The sequence below is a fragment of the Hemiscyllium ocellatum genome, chromosome 24, assembly GCF_020745735.1.
Source record: "Hemiscyllium ocellatum isolate sHemOce1 chromosome 24, sHemOce1.pat.X.cur, whole genome shotgun sequence".
NCBI lineage: Eukaryota > Metazoa > Chordata > Chondrichthyes > Orectolobiformes > Hemiscylliidae > Hemiscyllium > Hemiscyllium ocellatum.
In genome coordinates, this window is record NC_083424.1 from 38,956,050 (window position 1) to 38,979,773 (window position 23,724).

General features: G+C 43.2%; 1 protein-coding gene across 2 annotated transcripts in view; it reads left to right on the forward strand.

Moving 5' to 3' along the window:
- Positions 1-23,724, forward strand: part of rnft2 (ring finger protein, transmembrane 2) — a 60,612-nt gene that overhangs the window by 6,853 nt on the left and 30,035 nt on the right. The window contains exons 3-6 of one of the 2 annotated variants that reach the window (XM_060843703.1): positions 2,012-2,490; positions 7,894-7,935; positions 19,176-19,252; positions 21,086-21,186. In XM_060843703.1, coding sequence (XP_060699686.1) covers positions 2,012-2,490; positions 7,894-7,935; positions 19,176-19,252; positions 21,086-21,186 — 699 coding nt within the window. The remainder of the gene's footprint in view (positions 1-2,011; positions 2,491-7,893; positions 7,936-19,175; positions 19,253-21,085; positions 21,187-23,724) is intronic. The other variant, XM_060843704.1, reaches the window with a different exon arrangement.

A 23,724-nucleotide genomic window follows, 5' to 3' on the forward strand; every position in this document is an offset into this window, starting at 1 on the left:
ATCTACCTAGACTTCCAAAAGGCCTTTAATAAGGTGCCTCATGGGAGGCTGCCGAGTTAGGTGAGGGCCCATGGTGTTCGAGGTGAGCTACTGGCATGGATGTCTGACAGGAAGCATAGATTTGGGATAAAAGGTTCTTTTTTCGAATGGCAGCTAATGACAAATGGTGTCCTGCAGGATTCAATGTTTGGGGTCGCAGCTGTTCACTTTATATATTAATGATCTGGATGAAGAGATTGGGGGCATTCTGGCAAAGTTCGTCAATAATAGGAAGTTAGGCCGATAGGCAGGTAGCTCTGAGGAGGTGGGGAGGCTGCAGAAAGATTTAGACAGTTTAGGAGACTGGTCCAAGAAATGGCTGATGAAATTCAATGTGAGCAAATACAAGGTTTTGCACTTTGGAAAAAAGAATACAGGCATGGATTATTTTCTAAAGGGTGAGAAATTCATAAAGCCAAAGTACAGAGGGATCTAGGAGTGCTTGTCCAGGATTCTCTAAAGGTTGACTTGCGGGTTGAGTCCGTTGTTTAGAAAGTAAATGTAATGTTGTCATTTATGTCAAGAGGGTTGGAATGTAAAAGCAGCGATGTGCTACTGAGACTTCATAAAACTCTGGTTAGGCCCTATTCAGAATACTTTGTCCAGTTTTGGACCCCACACCTCAGGAAGGACTTACTGACATTGGAGTGTGTCCAGCGGAGATTCACAAGGATGTTCCCTGGAATGGTAGGCCGAACATACAACGAATGGCTGAGGAACCTGGGATTGTATTCAACAGAGTTTAGAAAGAAAGAAACTTGCAAGATAGTGCATGGCTCAGAAAGGATGTATGCTGGGAATTTGTTTCCGTCAGGAGGGGATACCATGACTCATGGGCACATCCTTAGAATTAGAGTGGGTAATTTAGAACGGAAATGAGGAGACATTTCTTAAGCCAGAGAGCCATGGACCTGTGGAATTCATTGCCACAGAGCACAGTGGAGGCCGGGACATTAAATGTCTTCAAGGCAGAGATTGATAAGTTCTTGATATTGCAGGGAAGAGTAACGGGGAAAGTGCAGTTAAGTTGCGTTGAAATGCCCATCAGCCATGACTGAATGGTGGAGTCGACTTAATGGGCCGAATAGCCTTACTTCACTCCTATGTCTAATGGCCTTAAAAGAGGAGCAGCTCTTACAGGCACAATTTTATCTCTATCCTACATCTTGGATTACCCAGAATCCTTTCTAAATTCATCCATTCAGTTCTCTTGCCCAGAATAATAATTATTGAGTACCACAATATATTTAAGTGCATCATTATAGACCAAAACAAACTGCCTCAAAGTATTCAGAAGATAGTCTGGACCCCAACCTTTTCTTACTTTAAAGCTAAATATAAAGAGTTGCTTTCCAGATGCAATTTGATTGGTCAAATTATCAAATTTAAAGCAAAATACGCCTTATTTACCTGCTGTAATTAAAATACAACACAAGAAAGAAGGAATTGGAATAACAACTCTATTGGAAACTTTAACAGATCAATAAATATATTACCAATTACTAATTAACTGTTCCAGTATAGTAACATCCCAAAAACACACACTTGGCAAAATGCAAATTCAGAAAACAGATTATCTGCTACTGGAGTTGCATGTGAGATAGAGAACTCTCAGCTTTTGGCTCTAATGAAGAGAGGAAAAAAAAAGCTTCCACTTCTTCAAGACGCTGGTTCTGTGGGAGTTTGGCCAGGCCTATTCAGGCTTTTTCTACTCTTACAACCTTATTTTAAAAAGAAACCCAAGGCCTCAGAAGCTGTTCACTGTACTGGTTCTAGTAGACTGCATCATCCTCTCTGCCTTAAAACCTCTCTTCAAATAAAGAACTAAGACAAAATAACCTCTTAAAGCCACAGCGTTGACATTGAATGTAAGTATATATTATATGTGTGATACTAGTATTGTCACATTTTTGGACAAAAACTTCTTATTGTAGTATAGTTTTCAAACCTGATTATTCTTCTCTTTGTTTAGGACAAGGAGTCAGGCAGTTGGTTCAGAGACCAGTGTGGATGAAAATGGTGTTTTTGAAGGACTCAAACCTGAAAACCCATCAGCTCAGCAGATGTTTTCTGGTTTGACAAGTCTACAATCGGGCCCAATACCTGCTGCTTCCTTCCAGTCTAGTCTGGTCTTGGGGTCTTCACTCACTGCTTCAGTTGGAAGTGGAGATGTGTTCATTCAGATGACACCACAAGAGGAGGGATCCATTCGCACAGAGAATATGCAATACCATCATCGTCATCGGCATCATCATTATCACCACAGCCATCATCGTTCATCTCTGTTGCACGTTTCTGGTGATCGTCATGGCAACACAGAAGATGTCAATGATGACCCTGGGACTCCTGCCCCAGCACTTTCAGAGCTCAAGGCTGCAGTCAACTGGCTTCAGAAGGGCCTTCCGTTTATCTTAATATTGCTGGCTAAAGTTTGCTTTCAACATAAGCTTGGTAGGGACATCCATCTTTTAAATTATGTTTGCTAGTAACAATTTGATTGAGATGCATATTCTTTAACAGTTACTGCATTATATAAGGCACCATGATAATCTTCTTCAGCATTCCAGGACAAATGTTTTGGACCATCTGTTCACAGCAGCCAATAGAATCTTTCTAGACATTTGTTCCACTGAGCATTGTCTACAGATACACTCCATTACAGCAGCTGCTGAACAAACAATATCTTTAAGAGCATCAGGCTTTCTGTTTAAAGTCCACAAAGTACATAAAGCTCATTTTTTATTTAAACCTGCTTCATGGTAATCTGAGAACTCATAATTTGATAAATTATTCAGTTGAGGTGCTTATGCATAAATCCTACCCCCTTTGAAAATAGTAGGAATGTGCATGTGCAGTGATCCTCAAACCATTTGAAATGAAATTACGATCTTGCAACAGTATTTTTTTTAAATCCCTATCCCATGTGGTCCATCTTTGCCAGCCGTACACTACCTATCATTTGTTTCATATCATCTTAAATTGCAAATTTTGATCAGGCATGATCATGTTAAATGCTGGAGCAATCATTATGGGCTGGATAGCCTACTCCTGTTCCTGTGTTCCTATCCCATCCCAGTTATTTTTCTAAAGACACCTCCATCACACAAATCTAGGGCTAATTTGCTTCCATGCTATATCCTCTGCCAAAATATTTTTGTTGGACTTAACTACTGCTCTTTTTGTCCTCCACAAAGCCATCCCCACCCTGCTATTGCTTGTCACTGTTAACATTTGGCTCTCCTATACTAGTCTCTTCCTCACTTCCCTACCAATCCCTCCAGCTAGGGTAAATTTGTTGTGAGGTTATCCTTGCCTTTTGTTGTTCTCAAACAGCCTCCCACCACTGCTATCAGCAACAACTGGCATGCTGCACGCTTTCCAGTTAACATCACATCAGAGCAGTTACACCTCAAAGCAGCACCCACTCACTAAATTTCACAGTAAAGTAAGCCTTTTTGAGGAGGAGTGGTGTGTGAAAGAATGTATGGGCAATTTTGATCTCTGTTACTCATATTCCTCACTTTTCAGTCTGTATCCTTAGGGGAGAAAGTGGAAATGATTCCAATTATTGGACATAGGGAGGTGAAACATGGAGAAAGAGAGAGAGAAAAAAAATTACAAAGGTTATTCAGAGTAAATCAAAATATAATAATAGTGTTTTGTGCTGACTGAATTTAGTTCTATGACTTCCTGATTATATACAGTCAGTATTTTACATCCTTCATTCTTTTGTTGCAGTGGACTCTGCACATGGAATCAACTAGCTGGCCCCAGCAAATTTTAGGTAGACAAAAACCATCAGCTGAAGTTTTCCAAAATTTGGCCAAATGTCGATTTCAGGGAGTTTTTTAGAAGGGGGGTGGGGTGCGGTTCTCACGCAGGTTTATGGTGCTTACCTTATTACGCATGCACTATGTCTCCAAACTACCCACTCTTGTGTTATCATGAAACTCAGCAGCAGCGTATCTGTTTACTGCTGCCAAAACATCCTAGTGTTCACTGTGCTGGCACTATATTTCAGGCCCATGTGCATCTGTTTAAATGTTGCAAGCCACGAGAAGCTCTTCACAGTTGCAGTCTGGGAAGAATTACCCTCGAGTTGGTTGATAGAAGCAAGTTGACACTCCAGTTTGCTGACAGGAGCTGAGAGGTCCTGTGAATGGAGTGTTGGAGAGGAGGGCTGTTCTCTTTCCTTTAGATTGCCAGAAGACCTCCCACCGGATCATCCGCTCCACGCTTGCAGGCCACCTACATTCCCTGCTGTCAGCCCGACCCCTGCTCAGGCCAACACTCTCTCAGACCTGCAAAGGACCCCTACTGTTCTTCATCCTCAGAAGAATCCATACATTAAACAAACAGTTCTTCCTAGCCATATCAGAAATTAAAGACAGTATGTACCAAAAACTTTCATGTACTTACCCCCACACTCCGGATTCCTCAACCGTTCCAGTATCTTGCATTGGCCTCCTGAACTGCTCGGGCGCCATTACCCACGCTGCCGCTGCAATAACCGCCGCCACGAACCATGATGTCACTTCCGTCCCCACCGACCATGCAGCCTCTGCGATCACTGCCCAGACAACCGCCTACACGATCACCAGGAAGACCATCGCTGACAGATTCATGGCCTCCGGGGGTCCACAGCCACTGGGAACAACACCATTTCTGCCTTCTCCGCAACCACTTCCCCCCCTGGAGTTGTCGTTGCCGCATCTACTTCAGCCCCCAGTGACGTCACTCACCTACACAACGACCCCGTCGCATGCTTCTCCTCCACCCGCCGATCTCCGCCCCCACGCCGATCTCCGTCCCCACGCCCAACCCTGCCCCCACCCCAAACTCCACCCACATGCCTAACTCCATCCGCATACCGAACCCTGCCCCCACTCCCACTCCCAGCTCCAGCGCCACACCAGGTCTTAGCTCCCAGCCCTGCCATATTTTCACCATCCCTCCAGACCTCTCCCTCTCTGAGGATGAAAGATCAGCCCTCAGCAGAGGCTCACCATCCCTCTAAGCTCCCGGATTAACGAGTTCAACACGCGGCGAGACATCGAATAATTCTTCCGCCACCTTCGCCTCTGCACCTACTTCTTCAACCAGGATTCTCGCCCACCCTCTGGCAACCCCTTCTCCTGCCTCCAACACACCCCATCCAACCTGGATACCCCGTGCTGGCCTCTTACCCGCCCTCGATCTCTTCATAGCCAACTGCTGCCGCGGCATTAACCACCTCAACATGTCCACCCCTCTTACCCACTCCAACCTCTCACCCTCGCAATGTGCAGCCCTCCACTCCCTCTGCTCCAACCCCAACCTCACTATCAAACCGGCAGACAAGGGAGGCGAGGTGGTAGTTTGGCGCACCAATCTTTATATTGCTGAGGCTAAACGCCAGCTTGCGGATACCTCCTCCTACTGTCCCCTTGACCATGACCCCACCTTCCACCACCAAACCATCATCTCCCAGACCATCCATAATCTCATCACCTCAGGGGATCTCCCATCCACCGCCTCCAACCTCATAGTCCCACAACGCCATACTGCCCGTTTCTACCTCCTGCCCAAAATCCACAAACCTGACTGCCCCGGCCGACCCATTGTCTCAGCCTGCTCCTGCCCCACCGAACTCACCTCTGCGTACCTCGACACGGTCCTGTCCCCATTAGTCCAAGAACTCCCCACCTACGTTCGGGACGCCACCCACGCCCTCCACCTCCTCCATGATTTTCGCTTCCCCGGGCCCAAACGCCTTATCTTCACCATGGACATCCAGTCCCTAAACACCTCCATCCCCCACCATGAAGGCCTCAAAATCCTCCGCTTCTTCCTTTGTCGCCGACCCAACCAGTGCCCTTCCACTGACATCCTCCTTTGACTGACTGAACTGGTCCTCACTCTGAACAACTTCTCTTTCCAATCCTCCCACTTCCTCCAAACCAAAGGAGTAGCCAAGGGCACCCGCATGGGCCCCAGCTATGCCTGCCTCTTCGTAGGATATGTGGAACAGTCCATCTTCCACAGCTACACTGGCACCACCCCCCTAACTTTTCCTCTGCTACATCGATGACTGTATCAGTGCTACCTCGTGCTTCCACGAGGCAGTTGAACAGTTCATCCACTTTACGAACACCTTCCACCCCGACCTCAAATTTCCCTGGACCGTCTCAGACCCCTCCCTCCCCTTCCTAGACCTCTCCATTTCTATCTCGGGCGACCGACTCAACACAGACATTTACTATAAACCAACCGACTCCCACAGCTACCTAGATTACACCTCCTCCCACCCTGCCCCCTGTAAAAACGCTATCCCATATTCCCAATGCCTTCGCCTCCGCCACATCTGCTCACAGGAGGACCAATTCCAATACCGAACAACCCAGATGGCCGCCTCCTTCAAAGACCGCAATTTCCCCTCAGACATGGTTGATGATGCTCTCCACCGCATCTCCTCCACTTCCCGCTTCTCCGCCCTTGAACCCCGCCCCTCCAATCGCCACCAGGACAGAACCCCACTGGTCCTCACTTACCACCCCACCAACCTCCTGATACATCGTATCATCTTTCGTCATTTCTGGCACCTCCAAACACACCCCATCACCAAGGATATATTTCCCTCCCCTCCCCTATCAGCGTTCCGGAAAGACCACTCCATCCGTGACTCCCTCATCAGGTCCACACCCCCCCCCCACCAATCCAATCTCCACTCTCGGCACCTTTCCCCGCAACCACAAGATAGGCAAAACCTGCGCACCACACCCCCCCCCCCCCCCCCCCCCCCCCCCCCCCCCCCCCCCCCCCCCCCCCGGCTCCTCCCTCCAAGGTCCCAAGGGATCCTTCCATATCCGTCATAAATTCACCTGCACCTCCACACACATCATTTACTGCATCTGCTGCACCCGATGTGGCCTCCTCTACATTGGGGAGACAGGCCGCCTACTTGCGGAACGTTTCAGAGAACACCTCTGGGACACCTGGACCAACCAACCCAATCGCCCCATGGCTGAACACTTTAACACCCCCTCCCACTCCGCCAAGGACATGCAAGTCCTTGGCCGCCTCCATCGCCAGACCATGGCAACACGACGCCTGGAGGAAGAGCACCTCATCTTCTACCTAGAAACCCTCCAACCACAAGGGATGAATGCAGATTTCTCCAGCTTCCTCATTTCCCCACCTTATCTCAGTCCCAACCCTCGGACTCAGCACCGCCTTCTTGACCTGCAATCTTCTTCCCGACCTCTCCGCTCCCACCCCCTCTCCGGCCTATCACCTCACCTTAACCTCCTTCCACCTATCGCATTCCCAACGCCCCTCCCCCAAGTCCCTTCTCCCTACCTTTTATCTTAGTCTGCTTAACATAACTTCGTCATTCCTGAAGAAGGGCTTATGCCCGAAACGTTGATTCTCCTGCTCCTTGGATGCTGCCTGACCTGCTGCGCTTTTACAGCAACACATTTTTCAGAAGAAACAAAGGCACTGGACTCTGCCAGCTTGGCCTGAAGTGCAGTGTGCATACTCTGGAAGAACAGCAGCAATGATGCAACAAGGTTAAGGACCTTCTTTGCTCTGCAAGGATAAGTGTCACCATCTTTTCCCTCCCCTGCTATTTCAGACTTGCTATAACTCTGCTGCTGTGACATCTTTGACCAAGGCTCATGGTCTTACTGTTGCATGCAGTATCTTTCCTCAACTGCTCTCACCCATCTCATCACCCAGTATACTAACCCTGCACTTACTTTCCGCTTCCTACTCACTCATCCAGGACACTGCACTACCTTTCCAGCACTTGTCCCACCACTAGCAGATCTGCCGCTTGCCTCTCATTTAATCCCTGCCTTTGTCTCATTCCAGGAAGAAATAGTCCACAACAGGACAGAGAGCCAAAGACAGATGGTAAGGTGTCTAATAATCATCTGCTTATCCCCCCTTACAATGAGAGAATCCTTGTCTTAGCAGGAAAGGATTGCTAATGTGATGATGCCAAGACTGTCATCTCATGGGCACCAAACAAGATTCATTGTCAAATGCCATGCTGCTCTCCTTTAACCACCACAATTAATGTCGTGCTAACATGCCCAAGTTCCTATCCCTAGTTTGCATCTTATTCCCTCTTTTGTCTTCAGTAGTCATGAGCAGCATCTACACAGCTTACACACTGAAGAAACCATCCCTTCCAGTCTTTTCCACTACCTCTTAGGATGAAGCCACAAGCGCACAGCTGTCTCCTATATCGGCCACCAGCTCAGATACCTCGGTGGGTATTTTAGCTAAATTTGAATCAGGAGCACATTCTGGTGAGCACATTACTACCATGTATCTGCAGCGGACCAAGGAAGAAACACCCAGGACTCTGGTACTCAGAGGACTGCTAGAGATCAGGCACCTGCTCAGTCCCAGGCAGGAGACAAGTCTATGGTGTCAGCCAGGAATAGTGTCATTAAAGCTGTCACAGGGACTATGAATAATGTTATTAAAGCTGTCACAGGAGTAGTAGATAGGTTTGTGAAAAGCATTCGGTTACCTGGATCAGAGGTTAGAGGAATCCACCAAAACCATCTGCACAACGTTGGCTCCAGTGTGGAACCTCGGGCTGTCTCCATGGACAGGTTGTCAGCTGTCATGAAGAGCCAGGTCCAACACACTGAATGTCTGCCAGACATTCACACTGACCAGCACCCTATCTCTCTTGCCTTGGTGCTCAGCACCAATGGCAAAGAAGCAAGATCATGAGGGACCTCAACTTCACTTTCGATGTGTCATCATCACATGGAGACAGTCTGGGCCAGTGAACACTCAACCAAAGCAAGAAGCATGAACCGGGCCTCCAGGAGTTTCCTCTCAGGGCAGTCCAAAGGTATCTGGCCTCTCCACTTCATCCTGACTGTGACATTTAAACCAGCCTGTGCCTGGCCATGACTTTATGTATGTCTGGACCCTCTAGACACCTGAAGGTCATCTACTGAAACTCCAAGACCAACAGGCTCCACTCTAAAGCAGGCTCTCTTAACTCCAGCTGCAGATCCTGAGACTGCACCTAGATTTATTGGGAGGGGAAGGTTAAAAAAAATTTTTGAGTGCACATATAGTCACGAGTGACACCGCATTATAAATAGAATTTCAGAATTGTAAATATACATTCACTTGTCATCAGCTGTGTGGCTGACTCTCATTTTAGCTGCAGCTATAAGAAAGATAGAAACATCACATTATTTTCTAATCTCTTCTGAAGGATGCCTATTCTTTTTGTCCCTAGTAACATAAAACGTCATCATTATTGAATGAGGGAGCATCAGATATTGTGAAGGCTTCCGTCAGTTTACAACATTAACCTTTATTAAACAAGAGAAAATGTTAAGAAGGAGCATATTGAAAAGCTGCATTTACATTTGGGATTAAACAGATAATGTTTGCCTTTGCAGCATCAATACATTTACAATCAGTGAATGATGGCCTTACCCAACTCTGTTTAATTGAAAGCAGTTACCAAAGAAGTCTTACGTGGGTTGCTGCAGCCAATGATATTGCACTGTAGGATGGTGAAGTTGATGTTCCTTCTCATGAATGTACTCATTTTCCTGCTCAGAATAATAGTGTTGTTCTCTCTGATCTTCATTGTCCATCACATCCCTTTATTGGATCCTCAGTTGTCCAGCGCAAAGTATGCAAGGATTATGTGGCACTCTGTCTGTACTATACTGCAACAAATCCTAGATCATATTAAGAATGGGAACCTCAAGTTGAGGACACATTTTGTAACTGTCGATGGCACCAGTGGAAGAAAATGTTATGTTGTATTTATAACCACTAATTCTGTATACTACCTCTGTGCCCTGCACCTTGATTGCTGCTGCAGCTAGCACAATTTTGTCAAGGTATACAGGGACATTCTCCTTCTGCAATGTCACTGGCACACTGTCATCTAGAAGACATTAGTGGTGGTCCCTCATGGATAAGGATGACTCTCGTCCACTCTCAGCGTGAGTCCATAAGTGGCTGAACAGTCTGTTGCGGCTTCCGCAGGCTATACTTGGGGCAGAAGGTGGTCACGGGAAAGGGTGGGTGGGGCATTGGTGTGGCAGCTTGCTTCTTTTGCTGTTTTGCTTGGCTTCCGCTTTTTCCTTATAGCATGTCTTGACATACTCGACGCCTTCCCGGATGCTCCTCCTCCTCTTCAGATAGTGCAGGACCATTGATTCAAAGGTGTCTGTGGGAATGAGGCCTTGAATATATCCCTGAAGTGCTGCCTTTGTCCACCTGAGGCTCACCTGCCACTTCAGAACTGGGAGTAGAGCGTCTGCTTGGGGAGTCTTGTGTCAGTCATGTGGACAACTTGCCCAGCCAATTGTAACTGATCAAGGGTGGTCAGTGTCTCGATGCTGGGCATGTTGGCCTGGCTGAGGACTTTGTTTCTTTCTTTCCAGCGGATTTGCAGGATCTTGCACAGACAATGTAGGTTGTACTGCTCCAGTGCCTTGAGGTGGCTGCTGTAGACAGTTCATGTCTCAGAGTCATGTAGGAGGACAGAAACTGCCACAGCTCTATAAACTGTGACTTGGTGTCAGATCTGATGTTGCACTAGCACGTTCTCATCTGGAAGACATGCAGAAGAATGACTGACTGTGGGTCTCCTGCATTTTCTTTGTGTTATGGAGATTGTACAAGAATCTCTCTTGTACTAGAGATTGAAGCTGGTCCTGGAATTCCAATCACATGTTCTTCATTAATTTCTGTGGATATTTATAGTGCAACCCATAGAGATAACAACAGGTTCTGTACCTGGATCCATTGATAAAGGTTCCAATGAGCTTATGTAGGCAGTATCAGAAACCAAGCAGTTCCTAAGTAATGTGATCAGTCAACAGTCTTAGCGCAAACAAATGATATTTAGCCATTATCCTTCAAACACTGGAACTCTCTGACAAGGAGGGCAATGGGATACCTCGCATGGACTTTTCATGCTGTAGACCTAATCCAGATGTTTTCTGTACAAGCCACATGACACACGACCAAAGGAGATTTGTAAATGTGATCGGAAGAATAAGACCTTTGCCCCACATTACCCAAGAAAGGCAGCATTAGATATAAGATAATGGTGTCGATAGTTTATACTGCAGGATGTGAAGTAAGTAATCCCTGGACCTTGTGCAAGCTATTACATCTCAGAAGGTGTTTATGTGGATGTCATTAATTGAAGTTTGAACATGCAACCAGTGGAATGCCACCGGGATTGGTTTTGGGACAAATGTTATTTCCAATATAAATTACTTGGCTGATGGAAGTGAAGGAAGCATCACCAGGTTTATTGATGATGCAAAAATCGGTGGGAAGGCAAATAGTGAGAGTGGCACAAAGTCTCCAGAGGGATATAGACAGGTTAAATGAGGGGCAAAAACTTGACAGATAGAATAAATTGTGAGATTATGCACTTTGGCATGAGAATAGAGGAGTTGAATGTTTTAAGTGGAGAAAGACTGCAGAGAGCTGCATTACATGGGGATTTGGGAGACCCTGTGAATGAATCTCAAAGAGCTAGCATTCAAGTTTAGCAGGTCACAAGGAAAGGCAAATGGATTGTGAGCCTTTATTTCAAGGGGACTGGAATATTAAAGTAGAGAAATGGTGAAATTATACAAGGTACTAGTTGGACCACACCTACATTACTGTGAACAGTTTTGATACCCTTATCTGAAGAAAGATATGCTGGCATTGACCCAGTCCAGATAATGTTCTCTAGGTTTATCCTAGGTATGGAGGCGAAGTCGAGTGGGTTGGTCCTTTTTTTCACTGGAGCTTAGAAGAAGAGAGGTGATATATTAAAATGTAAAGTTTCATTGGGGGCTTGACAGGATAGATGCTGTGAGATTGTCTCCCTTTATGAGAGATTCTAGAACCTGCATAATCTTCGAGTAAGGATGGGGATATGAATAGGAAGGGTTTGGAGGGATATGGGCTGGGTGCTGGCAAGTGGGACTAGATTGGGTTGGGATATCCGGTCGGCAAGAACGGGTTGGACCGAAGGGTCTGTTTCCATGCTGTACATCTCTATGACTCTAATGGGAGAGAGATCAGGAGGAATTTCTTCTCTGAGAAGAGTGTATCTGGAATTTTTTTATCAAAGAGGGATGTGATGCTGGTTCATTAACTATATTCAAAGTTCAAATGGACATATATTTAAAGGGAAGTCATGAGTTATAGGGAAGACAGAGGAAAGTGGAGTTCAGGATAATCATGATTATTCATACTCTCGTTGATTGGTGGAGCAGACTCAATCAGCTGAAGGTGCAACTTCTATTCCTACATTTTATGGTGAATTGTGAAACTTCGGTGAATCTTTATAGCTCACCTGACATTAATCACAGTTATCATAGAATCCCTACAGTGCGGAAGCAGACCATTCGGCCCATCGATCCACACTGACCCTTCAAAGACCCAACCCCGACCTTATAACCTTGCATTTCCCATGATTAATTCACTAGCCTGCACATTCCTGGACACTTTAGCATAGCCAGTCTACCTACCTGCACATGTTTGGACTGTGGGAGCCCAGGCAGACATGAGAAGAATGTGCAAACTCTAACAAACTGTAACCTAAAGGTGGAATTGAACCTGGGTTCCTGGTGCTGTGAGGCAGCAGTGCTCACCACTGAGCCGTCATGCTGCTCTGTTGGCTGTGAAACGGAAATAATTTGTCATGATCAGTGACATAGTCAAGATTGCTTGAGGCCAGGATTTTTCGTTGATGTAGTTGGTCACTGTGTGATGTTCACACCCAGAATCCTGTGTTTACAGATGTCTTTAACCTATATGTGTGCCTCATCATTGCAATTGGTGCTTGAAGGTCTTCACATTTCATAAAAGCAGAGCCAATAAACACAGGAAAAAAAAAATCATTTAGCTCTGCCCACACCAGATGTGATTTTTAATGCCACAACATGACCTCCCAACTCCTATACTCACCTCACTGACAAATAAAGGAAAACATACCAAATGCCTTCATCACGATGCTGCCTACCTGCATCTCCACTTTCAAGGGACTATGAACCTCCACTCCAAGGTCTCTTTGTTCAGCAACACTCCCCAGGATCTTACCATTAAGTGTATATATCCTGCCCTGGTTTGTCTTTCCAAAATGCAGAACCCCACATTTATCTAAATTAAACTCCATCTTCCAATTCTCAGCCCATTGGCCCATCTGATCAAGATCCTATTGTACTCTGAGGTTACCTCCGCTGTCCAGTACACCTCCAAATTTGGTGTCATCTGCAAACTTACTAACTGTACCTCCAGTTTTAATTTCAGTTGTACATTTATGATGCAAACGAAATTAGAAGACAGCAGAGAGTGAATCTCAGGTGCCGCCTGTCAAAATATGTGACCTTCCTAAACTTTCATATTCCCTATCGTCTTCCACATCCCATCAATCCCGAGCCACTTCACGTTCCCATTCAGTTCTTTTGTTTAAATCTTTATCTCTCCACTCTACATCGAACCCAGGCTTACAGCGTAGTTATAGTCATAGAGCTGTGCAGCACAGAAACAGACCCTCAGTTCAACTCGCCCATGCCAACCAGATATCTTACATTAATCCAGTCACATTTGCCAGCACTTGATCCATATCTCTCTAAACTCTTTCTGTTCATATACCCATACAGATGCCTTGTAAATGTTGTAATTATATCACCTCCACCACTTCCTCTGTGAAAAAAAAGCCTCTTAGATCCCTTTTAAATCTTTCCCCTCTCACCTTAAACATATGCCCTCTAGTTCTGGATTCCCCCTCCCCAGGGAAAAGACCTTGTTTATTTTCCATATCCATGCTCCTCCTAATTTTATAAATTTTTATAAGGTCACCCCACACCTTTAGTGCTTCAGGGAAAACAGCCTCAGCCTATTCAGCCTCTCCTTCTAGTTCAGACCTTCCAATCCTGGCAACATCCTTGTAAATCTTTTCTGAACCCTTTCAAGTTTCATAACATCCTTCCTATAGGAGCGAGACCCAGAATTACACACAGTATTCCAAAAATGGCCTAACCAATGTCCTGTACAGCTGCAACATGACCTCCCAATTCCTATACTCAATACATTGACCAATGAAGGAAAGCATACCAAACTCCTTCTTCACTATCCTATCTACCTGCAACTCCACTTTCAAGGAACTATGAACCTCCACTCCAAGGTCTCTTTGTTCAGCTACACTCCCCAGGACCTTACCATTAAGTGTATGCATCCTGCCCTGATCTATCTTTCCAAAATGCAGAACCTCATTGTTATCTAAATTAACCTCCATTTGCCACTCCTCGGCCCTTTGGCCCATCTGATCAAGCTCCCGTTGTACTCTGAAGTAACCTCCACTATCCAGTACACCTCCAAATTTGGTGGTGTCTGCAAACTTACTAACCATGTCTCCAATGTTCATATCTGAGGCATTTATATATTTGACAAATAGCAGTGGACCCAGCACCAATCCTTGTGGCACACCATTGGTCATAGGCTTCCAGTTTGAAAAGCTACCCTTCGTCTCTACCCACTGTCTTTTTCCTTCTAGCGAGTTCTGTACTCAAATGGCTAGTTCTCACTGTATTCCCTGTGACTCTAATCTTGCTAACCAGTCAACCATGAAGAATCTTGTTGAATGTCTTACTAAAATCCATATAGATCACATTTATCGCTCTGCCCTCATCAATCTTCTTTGTTATTTATTCAAAAATCTCAATCAAGTTAGTGAGACATGATTTCCCATGCACGAAGCCATGTTGACCATCCCTAATCAGTTCCTGCCTTTCCAAATACATGTAAATCCTGTCCTCAGGATTCTCTCCAACTTGCCCACCCCCAATGTCAGGCTTACTGGTCTTACTGGCTTTTCCTTACCATCTTTCTTAAATAGTGGTACCATGTTCGCCAACTCCCAGTCTTCCAGACCTCGCCTGTGGCTATCAATGATACAAATATCTCAGCAAAGCGCCCAGCAATCACTTCTCTAACATCCTACAGATTTCTAGGGTACACATGCTCAAGTCCTGGGGATTGATTCACCTTTCTGCATTTTAAGACACCCGGCACACCCTCCTTTGTAATATGGACATTTTCCAAGATGTCACCATCTATTTCCCCACATTCTATATATTCCGTGTTCTTCTCCACAGTAAACACTGATGCAAAATACTCGTTTAGTATCTCCCCCATTTCCTGCAGTTCCACACATAGGCTCCCTTGCTGATCTTTGAGAGGCCCTATTCTCTACCCTTTTGTCCTTAATGTATTTATAAAAATCCTTTGGATTCTCCTTAACTCTATTTGCCAAAGCTATCTCATGTCCCCTTATTGCCCTCCTGATTTCCCTCTCAAGTACAGTTGGTTTTGATATAACGTGATAATTCTCTTTTCATGTGATCTCGTATTATAAAAAAAATCTCGCAATAGCCGGGCCATTTAAACTAATGGGACCGAATCGCGTTAAAGCTAATGCAGTTAAGGAAAGTTTGCGTTCTACAGATATTGGTCTAAATTCTTCAATCACATTGAAGCCAATTCGCATTGAAGAAACTCTCGTTGTAGCAGAACCGACTGTATTTCCAATCATCATGATGCACTGCCAGCTCCCAACAAAATCAAGGTGGTGATGACCATCGATGACTCCCTACCTCTTGCCCGCCCATGCTCTGTTGACTGCCTTATTTGTTGTTTTGAGGAAGGGTCACTGGACCTGAAATGTTAATTCTGACTTCTTCCACAGATGCTGCCAGACCAGCTTAGCTTTCTCAGTAATTTCTGGTTTCCAGCATCTGCAGTCATTTCAGTTCTTATATGTTGAGTTGCACAATTATTGTCCTCTGTCCAAATATTGTTCACAATTATTCCAGCATGCTGCCTCTATTCCCAATAATTGATCTTTCCAGTTTCCCCATCAAAGCAGTGACTCCTGCTTGACTTTCACTGAACAGACACCCAGAGCTAACCGTGGGTTATCCCCTAACTGACTTGGAACAATAATCCCAACTGATGACTATCTAGACTACTGACAGCTCCTGGAGTGATTTAATGCCTTTCCCTGGACTGGTTGCATTGGACCCACAGGATTGATTATGGCCTATCTCCGGATTGTTGTGATACTGCACCCCCAACCCTGAACATCCCGATTGGCCAATTAACTGTGTTTCAGCCCCTTGCATAAAACCTTTGACTTAGTGTACTGTTACCCACAGTTGACAACAGTCTTTGTGGACTTCACTGAGGATTGTTCCCCCTTAAATTTTGAATGATGACTATTTGTTTGAAGCACGTTCGGTGTATTTGCTGCGTAAGCTGCTGGGACATGGTATAAGTATGACATTGATGTAACACAGTGCCTCAATAATCAACATATTTGTTCCTTTGACTTGCATTGATGACAAACATTACAGGCTACTTGGCTTTGTGTCTGCACTAAAAGGCAAGATGGAAGTATTTAGTCTTTGATTAAATTAGATTCCCTACAGTATGGAAACAGGCCCTTCAGCCCAGCAAGTCCACACCGACTCTCCAAAGAGTAATCCACCCACACCCATTCCCCTACCCCTGACTAATGCATCTAACACCATGGGCAATTTAGTGTGGCCAATTCACCTGGCCGGCACATCTTTGGATTGTGGGAGGAAACCAGAGCACCTGGAGGAAACCCATGCAGGACACAGGGAGAATGTACAAACTCCACAGATATTCGCTCGAGGCAGGAATCAAGCTCGGGTCCCTGGCTCTGTGAGGCAGCAGTGCTAACCAGTGAGCCACTATGCTGCTCTTCCTTTAAATCCTGATTGAGGTGACAATGAACAAAAGGGCAAGGCAAGACAGAAATGCTGTAAGCATCCAAGTAGGTGCAAAGTGAGTGAATACTGAGAAAGCAAGCTAACAACCCTGAGTTACAGCCTGTGCCAATGCATGAGGTTGGAACCTCCACTGTGTGCAAAGCAGTTTGGCAACAGAATTGGAAAGTTAGTTGTCCTTGAGTTCTGAGGTGTAGTACTGAAATGATTGAGTCTGAGATATACCACGGTGATGTGCTGAGGCTTGAGCTTGGCTCATGCCAGCCTCGGTTGTGCAGTGTCCTAGTAGTAACTGCCCATGGAAGTGTTGTGGAATGCTGGCCAAGACAGAAGCCTGAAGAAGCCACCAGCAAGTTGCAGCTGCTAGGTATTCTTTAATGTTAAGATTTGGTAGATTTCCCTCCACTGTAGGGAAAATAACAATCTGCATATAAATTAAGGAAACTTAGATAACACTGATGAGATATTAATGCATGCATATAGGTCCCTCAAAACTCACCAAGTGAGATTCTCACCTAGCCATTGAAGCTTCATGCACTAAGTCACCTGGCATCAAAAATCACATATTTTCCATTCTCACCATACTTTCCCAGCTATTTCACCATTGCCCACATTGTTCAGGGCAAAGGAGAATTCAGCCCTGTATCTCTTGAGCTTTTTAACACAAGCTGAGCATATTCCATCAGCAGGTCAGGCAGCATCGGTGGAGAGAAGTAGAGTTAAGATTTCAAGTCTGCTGAATATGACTTTTTTTGTTGTTTTAATCTCAAATTTCCAATTTCTGCAATATTTTGCTTTGATATAGTGATATCATTTCTTTGGCTCTATGCATATATGTTAAGCCCTCAGTAAAAGCCACCTAAAGAATATAAATATATAATTGAATTTTGAATTTAAGCTTGATTCTAAATATTGTGATTGTAGATATCTATATAGTCATTTATGTGCTATTTTCCAGTTTTAATGTACCTGCACAAAAGCCAAAAGGAGATATTATAACTCTGTAAATGTGACAGTTTCACTAAGACCACACCAGTGACATGAGGCATATAGTGAACAGCATTTCTCATTTATATCTCTAGAACTTTAGCATCTTGTTTCATTCCTGGCTGTAGGCAATTAGCAGTTTAAAAAAAAGACAAGCTATATCCAAACAATTTATACTTTTTCTCCTTCCTCTATTCAGCATTCAGCTTATACGAGTTCAAAAGTTACAGTTAAGAAACCAGCAAAGGTAACTATGCTCTCGAAAATGCAGAGTCACAGCATTTAAGAGACATTTGGACAGGTACATGAATAGGAAAGATTTAGAGGGATATGAGCCAAATGTGGGCAAGTGAGATTAGTTCAATTTGAGAAACTTGTTCAGCATGGACGTTTTGGATGGAAGGATCTGTATCGTGATGTATGACTCTATGACTTGAAATGTTAAGTTCCTTTCTCCACAGATGTTTTCTGACCTATGAGTATATCCAACATTCCTTGCATTTATATTCAACTTACTGGTGCTAATTTTGTATGTGATTTCTTTACACAGGAGCTGTGCCTTTAGATGCTGGCTTTACTTAGATCTTGTTTGTCAAACCTGCACGAATACACAGGAGATGTGTTAAAATTGTAGTGATATCACTTGATCTATCAGAGGTCCTGTTCAAATTTTAAAAAAAACTTTTTGTTGCTCTAAGTTTGGTTAGTGAAAACAGTAATCATTTGAGGAACTATCGCCTTGAAAACTTGTTATAGCAAGATTGTTATCTGTAACTCATTGCAACTATGCTTGGGAGTTTTCCCAATGGTGCTCGTTAGAGATTACCCATAACTATTCAGAACAAGAGAAGAAATGTGATCATCCCAATGCAAAGGAATGAATACAATTTGTCATTCTGAAGATAATGCCAAGTGAGTCACCAGGAGCTGAGTATGTCTCAGAGTGCCTTGAATATAATTGATATCTACTTAATCCCAATACTGTACAAAAATTTGTGCAAACACTGGATCCAGCCATTATTTATTTGGTCAGCTGCCTTGTGAAGTGTGTTGTTCTGAACCATTGATTTTTATCTTGTAAGATCTTTAAATTTATTCTTCAATCAACATCAGAAAAAAACAGAATATCTGTATGTAATCAAATTGCTGTATGGGATTTTGGTGCATCTATATTGGCTGCCACAGTTACTGTGTTATGGCAGTGAATACAATTGACTGTAAACTACCTTGAGACATCCGATGGCTGTGAAAGGGACAATATAAATGTAATTTTTTTTGCAAGAGGTAATCCTCGTGATTCTATATATTATGTGAACAAAAGAAGTGTTTCCTTTCTTAATACAGGTATTGCTGTGTGTATTGGAATGGCAAGTACCTTTGCATACGCAAACTTAACAGTTAAACACCAAGTTTCTTTAAGAGTGAGTATTTTACTTAAGTAATTTTCTGTTATCTTCAACATGTATTGGATTTTTAAAATTTCTCTCTTTTTCATATGTCATATTCTGTTCTGCAGTTGAAGAGTAGAATAATGTGGGTTGATATCATTAATTTTTTCAAGTGCTTACAAAATTTGCATTTGATATACTTCAGATCATCGACATCCTTGCCTTCACCATGCTTGGTTCATGTTAGTAGAACGTCATCAGCATCTGTCTTGAGATTTTAAGCCTTAGGATGCCTCATTCACATTCATTATGTGGGTTAGGTTTATTACAATCATTATAATAATAAATATTGGGTTTGGGGTGATCTGAATGTCTAATGACTAACCACTGTTTAATGCTGGGAAATTAGTGAATCTCAAAGATAGTATCAGGTTCAACTTCTCTCATTTTCATAATTTAATGCCATTTTGTTTATTTCTAGCCTGTAGGTAAGATTTTATATTTTGTTTTTCTGAGGTTTGCTTTCATGGGTGTTGACTTTTTTTTAGTAGCTCGTCCAAATTGCTGTTCTAGTATGAGCTCAGATACTGAGTCCTCACAAGCTGTTCAACTATCAGAGAGTGTTACAACTAAGACCTTCTGTCCTCATTAGTGCAAGCAGTTTGCTGTTGGACTTGCTGGATAGCTGTCAGGATTGGGAAACTTGCCTGATTTCTCCTCTCAGTTGTTGCTTCCTCTTGCCATCCTGTCAGAGATCAACTAACTTGGCACAAAGAAAATATGTTCCTAATTACACTATTCATTGTTCTGTCCACTGTTCCTGCTTTTGACATTTTCATGGATTAAAAATATTGTTTGACAGTGTTATTTTCTATCATTTAGTTGCTGATTTATCAATGAACAACTCTTCAGTGATTCTATCACGGCGTTATATCCTTTAACTTTGACATTGTGGCAGAGCAAATGTATGGAACGTGATCCTGGCAGTTGAGATTCCCTTAATATCTTTCCTAGCAAAAATAGCAAAGCACAGTAAAATTGCTTCACATTGTGTTATAAAAACATAACAAATTGCAGTGGAGTAATCTCATCTCTGAAATTGAGATCACTATTATAAATCATTTGGGCATTTCTTTTTTTTTCTTGCCGTTTGGACCTCTGAGTGAGCTCACTACCTTGTAATTTTTCTTAAGTAGTTTCCTGTGTATAAAATGGAGAGTGTCATTCAGCGCTCCTGCAACATGTTGCACTCATCATTTCATGTGCTTTCCAATTAATCGAAAGAGCTAACTAATGATGTTGAAGAGATTGCTTGGAGTTTAACTGCTGCTTTTCATTTTGGTCTACTATCTTAAAAGAAGTCTTTTTTTTTAAACCTATAGATTCATTTATTTTTCCTCACTCCTACATTATTGCCTCCAAAGGTCATGAGAATGTATCCTTGGCTCCTTCTTTCTGCCATTCAATAATATTTTCAATAGGCATGGGATCAATTCTGCATAATAACAGTTGTACTTACTTGTCCATTACCTTTTTCAATCCTTTAGCTGTAAGACTGTATTTCTATTAGCTAGGTTTGGACAAGTTTCTATTTCCTGTAGGTAAATAACAGGAAGGCTGAAGTCAATGTCTTTGAACTGTACTACCAAATCCATATGCTTGCTACTGATTTTGTCAGCCCACCTGTTACTGCCTCAATATTTGATATAATTCCATGTTCTGTTGTCGATCTCCCCTGTTTCTCTCCTGCCATGTTAGAGATTACACTATTTTATATGGATAGGAGCTTTACGTTTGGAAAATTTCTACATTAATCTTCAAAATTTTTAATGTGATGTTGCTTAGTTGTGTTTTTTTTGTGAACAGGAGAAACGATCAGTGCTTGTTTGCCTGTGGATATTGGTATTTCTCACTGGGAACACGTTGTTTTTATATTATACTTTTAGTGCCCAGGAGCTCTATAAGAGGTAAGACGTTTGAGTATAGTTGATTAGGTGTTTATAAAATTATACTTTTTAAAAATATATTACCTTGCTGCTTATTGGAAATTGAGACTTTATCAGTTCATCATTGGAATATATACATCACTAGCAAGTCCAGCATTTATTTCCCATCCCTTGATGGGACATGATGGTGACTTTGTGTCTTGCAAGGCTATTTTAGAAGACAGTTAAGAGCTAACCATGATGGTTAACTTCCCACGCGTTATTAGCCCTAAACTGCTTCTCCAGCTTAAAAAAAAAGCTATTGGACTTGGTAGTAACAAAATTATTCAAATTAATCAAAGGTGCTGTTATATTAGCTTTATGATGTTTTTTGCAGACACAATCATGAGTAATAATTCATGTTTGTTTACTGTTTATCCATGGCTCAGTTTGAGCATTTGTAATTTATTTGAGATTCAAACCCATTTCCTCAGAACATCAGCCTGAGGTCTTGAATAATTAGACCAGATGCAGTACCACTACACCACCACCACCGTTTTAGTCGGGAGGATATAAACTCAGTAGTACAATTTTCAGGACTAGAGAAAGCTTGGTGTATATGTATATAAATCTGATAAGCTGGGAGGACAATAAAAAACATTTTGGATCCTTTGCTATATAAATGGAGAAATGTGCCTGGATTTTGTGGTCAACAGTAAAATAATTGCACTCACCATTGACCTTGAAAGTTGCCCACAAAGGGAGAACTATCTCTGTGGTTTAAATTTCCCCTGTCCTCAATTCACTTTGTGTAATAGCCTGGCACAATGTTCAATGTGGGATTGAGGTTCATAAGGAGGAGGTGTTAGCAATTCTGCAAAGTGTGAAAAAAGGTAAGTCCCCTGTGCTGGATGGGATTTATCCTAGGATTCTCTGGGAAGCTAGGGAAGAGATTGCAGAACTTCTGGCTTTTATCTTTATGTCATCATTGCCTACAGGAATAGTGCCAGAAGACTGGAGGATAGCAAGTGTTGTCCCCTTGTTCAAGAAGGGGAATAGAGGCAACCCTAGTAATTATCGACCAATGAATCCTACTTCAGTTGTGGGTAAAATATTGGAAAGGATTATAATAGATAGGATTTATAATAATCTAGAAAGGAATAATTTGATTAGGAATAGTTAACACAGTTTTGTGAATGGTAGTCTTGCCTCACAAACCTTATTGAATTCTTTTAGATGGTGGCCAAACAGGTGGATGAGGGTAAAGCAGTTGATATGGTGTATATAGATTTCAGTAAAGCGTTCGATAAGGTTTCTCACGGTCGGCTATTGCAGAAAATACAGAAGCATGGGATTGAGGGCGATTTAGCAGTTTGGCTCAGAAATTGGCAAGCTGAAAGATATCAGACAGCTGAAAGATATCAAATTTACTAACTCATCATTGTACACTCTCATCCTTGTGTTCATTTACTAGTGATGTACCACAAGGATCTGTTTTCGGAACCCTGTTGTTTGTCAATTGTATATATGACCTGGATGAGAGTGTACAATGATGAGTTAGTAAATTTGTGGGTGACACTAAGGTCGGTGCAGTTGTGGATAGTGCAGAAGGATGTTTCAGGTTACAGAGGAACATAGATAAGCTGTAGGGCTGGGCTGAGAGGTGGTAAATGAATATTAATGTGGATAAGTGTGAGGTGATTCACTTTGGAAGAAGTATCAGAAACACAAGAGTACTGGGCTAGGATTCTTGATAGAGTGGATGAGCAGAGAGATCTTGGTCTCCACGTACATGGATCTCTGAAAGTCACCATCCAGGTTGACAGGATTGTTAAGAAAGTATATGGTGTGTTAGCTTTTATTGGTAGAAGGATTGAGTTTCAGAGCCATGAGTTATGTTGCAGCTGTACAAAAATCTGATGCAGCTGCACTTAGAGTATTGCGGACAATTCTGGTCACTGCATTGTAGGAAGGATGTAGAAACATTGGAAAGGGTGCAGAGAAGATTTACCAGGATTTTGCCAGGTATGTAGGGAAGTTCTTATGAGGAAAGGCTGAGGCTGTTTTGTTCGAAAGTAGAAGATTGAGAGGTGACTTAACAGAGATGTACAAGATGGTCAGAGAATTAGATAGGGTGGACAATGAGAGCCTTTGTTCTCAGATGGTGATCGCTAGCATGAGGGGACAAAGTTTTAAATTGAAGGGTGATAGATATAGAACAGATGTTTTTGAAGAAGTAATAGAGAGTATTGATGAGGGCAGAATGGTGGATGTGATCTATATGGACTTCAGTAAGACATTCGTCAAGGTTCCCCAAGGGAGACTGGTTAGCAAGATTAGATTGCATGGAATACAGGGAGAACTAGCCATTTGGATGCAGAACTGGTTCAAAGGTAGAAGACAGAGGGTGGTGGTGGAAGTTTTTCAGACTGGAGGCCTGTGACCAGTGGAGTGCCACAAGGATCGGTGCTGGATCCACTACTTTTCGTCATTTAGGCTCACATCCAATCATTTATATAAGAGGTAAAATTAGTAGGTTTGGAGGTGTAGTGGACAGCGAAGCAGGTTACCGCGGACTAC